General features: G+C 40.4%; 2 protein-coding genes and 1 long non-coding RNA gene across 4 annotated transcripts in view; all 3 read left to right on the forward strand.

Moving 5' to 3' along the window:
• LOC135347281 (uncharacterized) overlaps positions 1 to 12460 on the forward strand; it is an 81504-nt gene that overhangs the window by 42412 nt on the left and 26632 nt on the right. The gene's annotated exons all lie outside the window — the stretch shown is intronic.
• LOC135347130 (uncharacterized) lies at positions 4320 to 6207 on the forward strand. Its single transcript, XM_064545026.1, has 6 exons — positions 4320 to 4457; positions 4508 to 4801; positions 4851 to 5129; positions 5206 to 5400; positions 5476 to 5676; positions 5736 to 6207. The coding sequence occupies exons 1-6, from the start codon at positions 4406 to 4408 to the stop codon at positions 6008 to 6010; spliced, it is 1296 nt and encodes a 431-aa protein (XP_064401096.1). The 5' UTR covers positions 4320 to 4405; the 3' UTR covers positions 6011 to 6207.
• Positions 9548 to 10800, forward strand: LOC135347647 (uncharacterized). The gene is made up of 3 exons (XR_010398493.1): positions 9548 to 9620; positions 9700 to 10040; positions 10537 to 10800. It is a non-coding gene; the product is annotated as an uncharacterized LOC135347647 (long non-coding RNA).

The raw sequence follows: 12460 nt of genomic DNA on the forward strand, positions 1-12460 counted from the left end.
TAATTATAAGCTTGATTCTGTTACTTTATATAGAGTACAGGGGGGGTATTATGAGACCTCTAAATGTTTCTGACCCCCTTGTCTTGCAGTAATCTTGAGGGAGCTAAATAGCCTGTTCACTAACTACTATAATTATGGTCAATAGGCTTTGCATGTAAGCAAAAAAATTAGTGACAGTGCTTTTTTTGCAGCTAATACTAGCATTTAGCGTTCAAAGTGGTTCGGGTATTATGAGACAGGGGGGAGTATTACGTGACACCATTGCAATTAATTAATTTTAACGCTAATTGGCTGCTCTAACATATCTGGAACTTTCTGATATTAAAATATAGTGATTATTCTGCCTATAAAAACAGTTACTCCTGTTTTAATAGATGAATTTTACTATGACTCTCCTTTTGCTTTGCATCCATTACTATACTAATGAAAGCACCGCAGGTGCTGATGCCTCGGTGAAGATGCCAAAGCTACATAACATAAAGCTACTAATAGCTTTGATAATTTTGCTGCATGCAAAAACTCACCGAGTGGGTAATGATCGACCATTATTATTGTTAAACGATCGATGCCAAAAGTTCAAGTCTAAAATTAATGGCTGTATTAGCAGAGCCTTGCAGCTCTCTTCTCACTCTTGCAGCTACCAATAGCTAGCGTTTTAGTGCAGAGCTAACTACTAAGTAGAGTAGCAACACTCGGTAAACAAGTTTGGCTACGTGCTCTTCTGAAAAGGCTGCAATGGCATTCCAAGTAAGCAAAACTAGGTATAACTCGAGAACAAAGCATTATTTTGCAAATCCACGAATTAAAATCCAAGTAAACATGACTAGAAGCCTATAGAAACTCTTATTTGCACTTGATTCATCCTTGAGCAGCTGTAGCAGTCTACACAGACAGACAGACACACAGACACACAAACACACTACCGTATACCGTATAGCGGGTATATTTCGAGGGTATAAATTTTTGCGGATGGACCATTACAAAGGATTTTGCGGATTTTATTTTCGTGGTCTGAGTTCCAGCCTTTTGGCGCATGCGCACATCAACATGCAGCTGTTACCACCACACCGTTAGCCTCGAATCCAGGCCTAGCCTATAACGGTGAGGCACCTCTTATTGTCGATAGGTGTGGTCAATAATACTGAACACGCCTACTATTCAATAAAGATATAAATTTTCGTGGGTATAAATTTTCGCGGTAGAGGCTCAATCCGCGAAAACCGCGAACATTTATACCCTCGAAATATACCCGCTATACGGTACCTCGCTTGTGCATGCGCACCGAGGCATAAACACACAAACACACTACCGTATACCTCGCTTGCACATGCGCACCGAGGCATAACTAGTAGTGTGTGGATCACCCCAAACTGGAGAAACGATTCTCACAGGTGAGTATTTCATGGGTAGCAGTATATAGTAGGTCAACGATTTACTGGTAATGTCGTTGAAATTGCTAGTTCCTCATGTGGTTCGCAGAAAGTACTAAGCCTAAGTAGTCCATGTATCAATAATTATTAACAGACAAAATGCTCATTGCTTGTCGCTTGCCGGTAGAATAATCACAAGTGTTAATGAAGAAATGCAATGACCATATACCACTATCTACATTCAGGTGCGAAACAGAAGGTCTCGAGGCATCATTAAGATCTAATACAGCGTAAAAGTGGAGTCTGTTCTTCAAGAAACAAAGTCAGAACTGGATCACCTAGCTATTAAAATACTGTTGGAGCAGGAATTTAGGATTAAATTACCCTAATTATTTCACATTTGTGTGCCAATTTCATATTAAAAATAATACAAGAATGAATACTGGTACTAACTATACTTTACATACAGAAAGAAAAAAATCTTATTTTGATATTGTTCTTGAAGAGTGTTGTATCATTGAGCAGGTAGATTGATCTTTACACTGTATGATGATACCTCGAGACCTTCTGCTTCGCACCTGAAGATAGTGGTATATGGTAATTGCATTTCTTCATTAACACTTGTGATTATTCTACCACAATGTGGCATCTATATGAAGCGGCTACCATGCTCAATGAGACAATGGGGTACATTTATGGGATGCAAACATAAAAAGCACTCTCGGCAAACGATAAGCAATGAAAATTTTGTCTGTTAATTGCTACATGGACTATACTTAGGCTTAGTACTTTCTGCAAACCACATGGGGAACTAGCAATTTCAACGGCATTATCAGTAAATCGTCACAATGCTTGACCTACTATATACTGCTAGAGTAAGGCATCTAAATTCAGACACGATGTATGTTCAGACACTCATTCTAAGGAGACAAGCAGTGATAAAAAATGTTCTTGTGTACCATCTGATCAAGCATGTGTTACTATGAATGTATGCAAAAAAGAATTGATAAATATCAACTACCTAGTCTTCAAGAGCTGAAAATGTGCTAGTGTCTGATAAACGGTAAGAACAGACAAAAAAATCAATCACCAGACACAACCTACCGTTTCTTCTGTAGGGGCATATGCTGAGAGTCGCATAGTAATTATGTAAGGACAATAACTAAAGAATAAAACTCCCAAAGTTGGAGTTGCAAAACGCTTGTATGTCCATGCAGCAATCATTTTTCTGCTGAGTCACTCGCGTATATAGCGCGTATCAATGATCAGACAGCAGAGGAGGTACGACATGCGTGCACGAATCACTACAAGTTCAGGGCTTGCGGTCACGTGATGATGCCTGGCCGCACTGAACTTGTAGCAGGGATACAAAAGAAAGGGGATTGGAAACGACCGCCCACGTCCTATGTAAAAGGACTGACATCCGGTGAAGCACTCCGTGTAATTAATTGCGCTCGCAAATAATTACATGGAGGACTGCGCTACGGTTTTGTATCCCTGGTTTCTAGCTCTCCTATCCACTAGAGATCACTCAGGGCCTGGGAGATACTCGAGAGAAGTAAGCTTATACCACTGACAAGCTCTAAGTCCGTTGTCTTTACTCTGTTTCCAATTTTTTTTTAGTTTAGCTTGAATTACTCTATGTCAACTTTTCTCTGTCCCTTCTGTGAAGTCAAAACAGCAAAGGACATTGCTTGACTTGGTTATTATGTATCTAAGTGCTACATTTATTTCACTAGAGTGGTAGTACTATTACTATAATTAAATCCAGACAGAATATATAGCTGAAGCACTCCCATGTTTTAATCAGCTGTCTCATTGTCTCATAATACCTTCTTCTACCCTAAATCATCGATCGTTTTTAACAAAAATCATGGTCAAATCAGAATCTCCATTGACTTCATTCAAATTTCCATCACTTCCAGGTGGCTTTACTTCTGAGTTAGTGATGACCTCTGACCTCCTGTAAAGCCAATTGGAAGTTTTGCTTCTAAAGAGACCTTAGATAGTAAAATTACAGCAACGAAGTATAAATCACAGCTCTATAGCAACTGCTAGCAACTGCTAGCAACTACCGTATAGCGGGTATATTTCGAGGGTATAAATGTTCTTGGTTTTCGCGGATTAAGCATGAACCGTGAACATTTATATAACCGCGAATTTAATATTGCATGCATGCATGTAGGCTGCAAAAAGGCGATATTCCCACGAAAATTAAATCCGTGAAAACCTGCATTTCTGCGAAAATGTTGTGGATGGGTAAATACCACTCTCCAGAATTTTTACTGAGCATTTGCCGCAGCAAAAATATTTACCGGGCCAGTTGCCGCGGCAAAAACTTACGTTTACGACATGCCTCGATTTGGAAACTTTGTGTGCTCCCTGTGATATTTCTGATAGAGCAAGCCTGAGGGCACCCATGCATTTATGACGCCTTGAAGCGTCAATGGCAGGCAAAGAGTAATCATGAACTAGCTATACTGCACTCACAACTTTAGTTTTATGATTATTGAAGCATAATTATACATGTATAATCATTATTATGTTAGAACTTTTACTTAACAGTGATTTGTGCTGAGACGCTACGACACAGATACAGTTATTATATAGAACTATATGATTTTATAAGTGAGATGAGTTTGTAAGGGCATGAGGTTTGAGTGTTGGTAAAGGTCTTCAGTTGGTGAGAGGTTGTTTGAGATAAACTTAATGGCCTCAAAACCATGACACTGTAACTTACAGTGTAAGACATTTTTCAATATCTATAAGCATGCTCTAAATACTTTCTCTCTGTTCAAGAGACACCTCGAGCTGTTCCTGGACTCCATCTTATGTATAATTATTATGGACTGTAGAGTCAATCAGACTGGATGGAAGCAATAAAAATATAATTGCTTAAAAACATTTGTCTTTTGCCACGGTTATATATAATATGTGATACGATACAATTGACCACTCAATTAACATTATATAGTTTTATGGTCACATGTACATGCAGTGAGTTGTCTAGTCAGCAACCTTAATATTAACTGTCAATGAAGCTCTTTAAAGTTATCCTGACTTGCTTTCTGGCTGGCTTCAGCACTGGTAAGAAAAATGTTATTATAGGTTTCCATACATTAACACTTTTCATAAAGCCCAATATTTAGTGAGTGTTGAGAGACCATGTCCAATAGAAACAGTCACTTTTACCTGCACTGCTGTTGGAGATTCTTTGAGATGGGTACTGTCAGATGTTACTGACATCGATATCCTCTCCACCTTGGATCTCAATGTACCACAAATGCGATCAGGTTACACTGTGACACTGATTGCAGCCAATGACACCACATTAACATCTACTCTGTCAAGAACAGCAGAGAATGGGATCACTGTGTCCTGTGTGGACCCGCCTACAACAACTATAGGATCTTCAATGATCCAATTGGTTGGTGAGTTGCAATAAGTGCCTCGTCCGTTATCTCGCAATAAGTTACATAGATATGCCAGGATCACCTTCCACCATAAGACACTCCACTCTGAGCAGCTCAGCCAATAAAGTCAATGTATCTGTACAGTGGGACCCACCTACTGAAACTGGTGGTAGAGATGACCTCACCTACACAGTGACCGTCTCACCTCCGACCCAGCTCTCTGCTACCATCCTCACATCCACCTCTGTCACTGTGACTGCTCAATACAATGTAGACTCCACTGTCAGTGTTGTGGCTACCAACTGTGCTGGGAACAGTACGACTGCTGAGTACAGTTTTAGGATTGGTGAGTTTTGACAGCATCATAATTATTGAGAATCAACACACATGCACTCACAGTCATATTTCCAATTCTCTCTCAGGTGGCTGTCCTGTGTTGACAAACCCCACAAATGGAACATTTGGACCAGTTTCCAGCAGATTGCCAGGATCTATAGTAACCATCCAGTGTGATGCTGGGTATGTAACGATGGTGACATGTGACGGTACACTATTGTGGAGTCCGAACTCTGAAACTATTCTGTGTGGTCAACTAACCCAACATATTCCAACAACTTGTGAGTTTAAGAATCTGCTAGTATAATTATGTATACACATGCTTTTTTCACGGAATATGTAACTAATACGTACAGCTCTTCTAATGCCGAGATGCACAGCACAACTGTACCCACCACAGAACGGTACCATCATCAGTAATCATTCAGTACCAGCTATTCCCGGTACACAAGTCACCTTTCAGTGTGATAATGGACTGTTCCCTGAGAGGATAATGACTGCCACCTGTCTGGCTACAGGAGAGTGGGATAAAAACCCGGGAGAGATCGTCTGTACAGGCAAGTGTATTCATATTTATACCTGTACTGTAATTATACTTGGAACCACCTATATACAGCTCAATCCCCAACTCTATTCACTGGTGCTGATATTGGTATTGCTGTTTCCGTTAGCGTGATTGTCACAGCAGCTCTGTTCACGATCATTGGATTCCTCATTGGACTCCTAGTGATGTACCTTCGCTGTCGTAAGAAGACAGTGTTCTCCCCGGTAGCAGAAGGAAAAACTAACGTAAGACCCACTACACCAGTTGGTCCTGTTTATGAAGAGGTGTCACCCAAAGAGGAGATTGAACTAAACATTAACCAGGCGTATGGACCAGTAGGACTGTAAAACTTATTTACTCTTTTGGTATCCAGCATCCCACAAGTGAAATCATTACATTATCAGGCCTTTCCTTTTTCTTTTTGACCTATAGCTAGACTTTGCGTGCATATAATTATAACCTCTACTTGTTTTGGTTGACTTCAACACTCTATATGCTCAGTCTGGCGGTGTGCCTGTCAGCTAGCTATGTCTTTAGTTACTATCCGTCCCCAACACCTCTCTCCAAGTCACCATGCAGTCCCTGTGGAGACTATACCTCGGCAGTCGGCACAGATAACCATCTCCTAGTTACAACACTCTCTAGAGTATGACTATATTATATCAGAGCTTACAACGGTGTTGGAATGATGAAGCAATTTTGGATATGAGTAAGCTAGCCATTAATTGCATGGTCTCCACTAAATATTTTAATGTCAATAATTTATATGCCAAGTATGTGATGGACCCCACCCAAGTTGCTACACACACCACTCTTGAGTTGTCTATTTTTACAACATACAGTCGTGCATTGCACTCCTCTTCTTTATAATGCTGTTGTGTGCCTCACACCATCTACTGCCGATGTTACCATCTCCATACATTACTCCTGTACGATGCTATATCTACTAATGGATCCAAGGTCACTTTCACTTGCAGTGGAGACATGAATTAAGTAGTAGTAGTGAGTACTCCCCCCTCTGACCTTATTCACTTTATCTATTGTATAGTGTATAGGTGGCAGGTGCTGCTACTTTTGGACCTATAGCTGGAACTTTTGTTGGCAGCCTGTTTGTGGTGACACTGATGTCATAGAGTTCATAGTTTTTGCTAGTAGCTATTTATCACACACACAAAAAAGTGAGCGACTGTACAATATAATTGGCCATGGATAACCTAGCCTCGAATCCAGGCCGATTATAATCGGCCTGGTCTCGAGGCTATGGATAACCGTGAAAATGAAGGTGATTGATTGAGATTGTGTCATGACTATCATACCCTAGAGACCAAAACAAACATTGAGTTGCAGTCGAAACTGGCTTGAGAATCAAATACATCAGCAGCTATAAATTATACTCGCTTACACTGAAGTGTTTGTTTTCTCTTCATAATGGTTATAGGATTGTATTCATCGCTTTCAATTTCTTATGATCACAGCAGCTGGCTAAACAAACACCAACACTCATTAAAAGACAAGACAATGATCAAGTGTGTGTTTCCAAGCACATTTCATTTCCAGGCATGCTTCCACTTCCATTAGTGTTCTCCTTGCCACATGCACTCAATGTAGCAATTTAGCAACTGTTTCATTAATGATATTTACATGCACTAGCTTCCTACCGCGCTACTAATGCGAACCGGCTGGTATCACGAGACTATATAAGGCAATAATAAACCCACTGTCCTAATTGGTATGCTAGTCCATTAGCTCATGATTAGCTCTATATAATAGTTAGACACTGTTTAGGAAATTTCTACATGATTTAGAAGCCCAAAGGGCTGGTTGTAGTATCCCAAACGTAGTGAGGGTTCTACTAGCCCTGAGGGTTTCTAAATCATGTGAAACTTTCTAAACAGTGTCTAAGCATTATAGATCATAGCAACCGTAAGTATCTAGCCAATCAGTTTGAATGTTCTTATCTAATCTTTGCTACATGATTTTCTAAGTGAAGTACATGATTTTCTAAGTAAGTACATGATTTTCTAAATTGGATAGAACACTTCCTTTAGCCAATCAGATTGCAGTATTTATGGCAAACATGATCTAACTGCTGCTAGATTTACACAAGACATCACATTTTGCTTTTGCGCTTTATAAAAAAAATGGTGAACTTCTTGGTGACAAAGGAGAAAGCAATGCTGAGAGACACTGATGTCCATTTTCTTTTTACACAATTCAATTCTACACAATTCAATTCAGATCAAGTATCTTCTGTTAATAGCATTTATGATTAACTCTCAGACAACGATGGTCACATGACCCCACCACATATGACTGTCCCTCAGGTAATGTGCATGTAATATCACTATATCACAACATCACTAGTCCTCCCCTTCCATGATTCCTAAGTATTCAGTAGCCGATTAGTAAATGCTCGTGCATGTGCAGCTGATTGATATGGTACTTCCTGCATGGCCTTCCATATATTATAGTGCACTGCTCTCTTCCTCCTGAGCTGTGCAATGGTGCTATAGTGGACTATGATAGGTTGAACGAGACAGTGGTGGAGGGAACATTGCTGACTTACCAGTGTGACAATGGACTCTCACTGACTGGACCCAACACCATTACTTGCACTAATGCTGGAGTCTGGAGCACTGAGCCTGAGGCAATCAAGTGTGTACTTAGGATTGAAGGTACAAGGAGTTATTTATTCCATAATGCATAATTATACTATCTATTTCACAGGTTCTACAGTCGCTATATCCTATCTACTGATGAAGCTATCGCTATAAGTGTTGTCATAACTTTCATTGTTGCTGCCATTCTTGGATTCCTCACTGGACTCCTAGTGATGCACTTGTGCTCTCGTAAGAAGGCAGTATACTCTCCAGCAACTGAAGGACAAGCTAACGTAGGACTCAACAATACAAGCACATGCAGGACCTGCCATACACTTTATTAATAGCTTTATCTCTCATAATCCAAAAATTAAATCACCCACCAACTCACCACTTTGTTGGCTTACTGCTCGACCAGCTGCACTCCTCTGGTCTGTGTGACCATGCATCCTTCAGGTCTCCTGAGAGTAGAGCCTCACACTCTCAGCCACATAGAACCTGAGGGAGGAGGAGAAATAGTGCATGGGACTTTTGTGAATATAGAGTACTATAGATAAAGGACAGTGCATGAGCACTGTACAACTCCTGGACCACTATAATTATTATATCCCCACCGCAGAATGGCACTATCAGTGATTTTACTTGTACAATCTCATTCACCACATGGAATTCCTCGTATATTCAAGTGGAGTCTAATAAAGCGTATGGACAAGTGATCGAGAGATCTGTATAACAATTTATCCTATACACAGCAAAGCAAAACAATGAACCAGCTAGGCTTATAGAGAAATACACATGCATGTTGATAGCAGCTTGATTGAACTGAACTTCTTGTTTATTCAAGTATTCATCTCTATGTTGTAACGCCTTGCTTTCACCATTGAGTATGTATTATTATAGCAGCTGCTAAAAACACATTACAAATTGTTATTTCTTAGCCATAGTCAATAGGCCTTTTTCTGCCGCATATTATTATTATAGCAAATCATTATCATATTTACCCTAATAGACTTATGTGAAAAATCAATCACATTATGCGCATGCAGAGTGATATAGCATTTTGTATATAGATAATACATGAACTGGTATTGCTTGCAGGGAACTCTAATTACTTGTAGATAGATCTAATAAGATCACTTACAATTCAAAATTCAAAATCAACAACATGAAGTGCAAAAGCACTTACATGCATGATAATTATAGCTGAGTGTCTATCTATACTACACCAGTGACATACATGCATGCATGTGGTTTTTTCTGACTTCCTGTATGGAATGACCTTTGTTTGAGAAAAATCCTCCAGCAATGAAAATACAAGCAGTTATTATCATCATTCAGTTGTTTACTCTTGCTGCAGGTAAGTAAGGTGTTCACTGGAACCTTCACTAGAAATATTTATAGCCTAAAAGATAGATCAATCATTATTATTTGTTCAGCCACTTTGACATCCACCCCCACTGTGGCCTGTCCTGATGACACTGTTGCCTTCACCTGTACTCTGCCTGGTACTATGGGTGTAACCATTGGCTGGACAGTAACTCCACCAACAGGACTAAATGTGGCCAGTGCATCTGGAGCAGTTAGTAACAGTTTGGTAATGAATATCATTGGCTCTGATGGGTTCCTGTTCCGGGCTGATTACTCTGGATATTCAATGGAGGCATGGTAACATCTACCCTTACCACTCTCACCATGGTGACAGCGCTGGCTGGAGCTATGGTAGACTGTAGAGTAATAGGAGGAGTAGGGGAAGATCAAATACCCATCAGCGTGGCTGGTGAGTAAATAATCTTGATTAAGGCCTGTGTTAGTTGTAAAAACGTGTTTCTGGTCAAAAACTTATCAATAGTATGAGGGAGGGAGGTTCTCATTTCCATTATATTCCATTATTGATGATGTCATAAAATACAAATTCCTGTTGCTAAAAATCAAATGTTAGAGACTGTGGATGGACACTAGTTATCTTTCAAGGAAGAAGACTTTGCTTTATAGTGTTGCAGAACACTGTAAAGTTGATGACGGATACTCATACTAGCTAGCCATGAACTGAGATCCAAAATCAGTAGATTGCTAATTGCTTCCTTTTTGGGTGGAGTTTTTTGATGACGTCATTAAATAATGGCTGACATCAGCAATAATGGTCATTTTAAGCGGGCACTAAATGAGTATGCGGGAGGCTGACCAGAAACACATTTGTAACTAACACAGGCTGAATACAAAATTGTCAGAACAAAACTAATGCTAACGGGGGGGGGGGTATTTCTCAAAAACAGATCCATCTTCACTTCTACTGAACCCAAGTGTGACCTCCACTCAAAGCCAACCCAGTTCTTCTAATATCACTTTGGAGTGGGACTCCCCTTCATCTACTGGTGGTGTGTCTGTCAGCTATGTCGTCACTATCTCCCCAATACCTCTCTCCGGGTTACCAGTCACCATGGAAACCACCTCTGCACATATCATTGTCTCCTACAACACTCTCTACAATGTGACAATCAGAGCTGTCAACTGTGCTGGAATGAGTCAAGAAGCTTCAATTGAGGATCTGAGTAAGCTATTTCGTGGTTGTACATAGAGCACACAGAACTCCTTCTCGCACAGTGGTGTGTCCCACACCGTCTACTGCTGCTATGGTGACCATCACCAACACACCTCCTGTCACTATTGGTGGATCCATGCTCACCTTCACATGTAGTGGAGACAATGAAGTGAGAACCTCAACCTGTGGCAGTAGTGGGTGGTCTCCTGACCCTGAGACCTTTGACAGCAGCAGTCTGATTACAAGTGTGTTAATTGTATTATCTATAATATTATTATGGCTGACCTCATTAGATCCCCAAGTCGCTTGTGGTTCTCCTGCCGCACCGTCCAGAGGTAGTGTGGACATCATTAGTGGGACACCACCCTTCTCACTGGGTTTACAGGTCATCTATCGCTGTGACGAGGGACTGTTCCCCCCTGATGTGAGGACCAGCACATGCACTGATGTGGAGGGTAGGGGAGAGTGGGTGAAGAATCCTGGGAGCTTGGTGTGCAGGGAGAGGCCAGGTGAAATGTTAGTTGGGAAAATGTTTAGGCTTCCCAAACCACACTGGTAAGTGTGATAACAAATAAGCCTCTAGAGTGGGTGGTTGTGGTTTTTTTTAGAGTTTCACAAAAGACCCGCTTGCATCCGTGAAGCATGTAATTAAGTTGGCTTGGCCTTGCAATATTTTCTTTAAAAAGGTCATTCTATAATTTCTGCGATGTACAATATATTGTATTAGCTTAATACGGACACCAGTAGGTTATTGGATGCTCGTGTTGAGCTGATTGAGATACAAACATGTACTCATAGTCATTTTCTGACCGTCCATATAGTCAACTGCACCGTACCTGCTGAGCCGTGCAATGGTGCTATAGTGGACTATGAGAGGTTGAATGAGACAGTGTTGGAGGAAACACTGCTGACTTACCAGTGTGACAATGGACTCTCACTGACTGGACCCAACACCATCACTTGCACTAATACTGGAGTCTGGAGCACTGAGCCAGAGGAAATCAAGTGTGTACTTATGACTGAAGGTGATGAGCTTTGTAATTGTTTGCTATCTATATATATACTATCCCATCTCACAGTTTCTACTGCCGCTCCTTTGTTCTCCACTTCTGCAACAGTCGCTATCAGTGTGGTTATCACTTTCATTGTGACTCTAGTCATTGGATCCTCACTGGACTCCTAGTGATGCACCTTTGCTCTCGTAAGAAGGCAGTGTACTCCCCATCAGCTGAAGAGCAAGCTAACGTAAGACCCACTGTACCAGTTGGTCCTGTTTATGAGGAGGTGTCACCCAAAGAGGAGATTGAACTCAACACTAACCAGGCGTATGGACCATTAGGACTGTGAAACTCGTTCACTCTTTATTTTAATGTTTATTAGCATTCAACAAGTTAATTGCAATAATTTTATCATTCTGGTATTTTGTTTGTTTATATAGACTCAGTGTTTTTTATTTTATAGATATAATTTATAGGTTATATAATAATTATAGACAATTATGTATCCCTATGATTAATTGTTTGCTGTAAAACCTAAATAATTATTAGTTATGTGGTTTTTCGTCTCAATCAGAAAATTGAGTACACGTGTTTTCTTCTTCATGAACAAAGTGATCGATCAAGCTCTGCAGTTATTAATTATGCCACGGTGTGTGGTAT

Source organism: Halichondria panicea, chromosome 1, assembly GCF_963675165.1.
Source record: "Halichondria panicea chromosome 1, odHalPani1.1, whole genome shotgun sequence".
In the NCBI taxonomy this organism is placed as follows: domain Eukaryota; kingdom Metazoa; phylum Porifera; class Demospongiae; order Suberitida; family Halichondriidae; genus Halichondria; species Halichondria panicea.

Bases quoted from the DNA above. Each gene is read 5' to 3' on its own strand.
- LOC135347130 (XM_064545026.1), top strand. From the start codon at position 4,406: ATGAAGCTCTTTAAAGTTATCCTGACTTGCTTTCTGGCTGGCTTCAGC. The intron at 5,130-5,205 runs GTGAGTTTTGAC...ATTCTCTCTCAG, and splicing joins TGAGTACAGTTTTAGGATTG to GTGGCTGTCCTGTGTTGACA. The intron at 5,677-5,735 runs GCAAGTGTATTC...ACCTATATACAG, and splicing joins GGGAGAGATCGTCTGTACAG to CTCAATCCCCAACTCTATTC.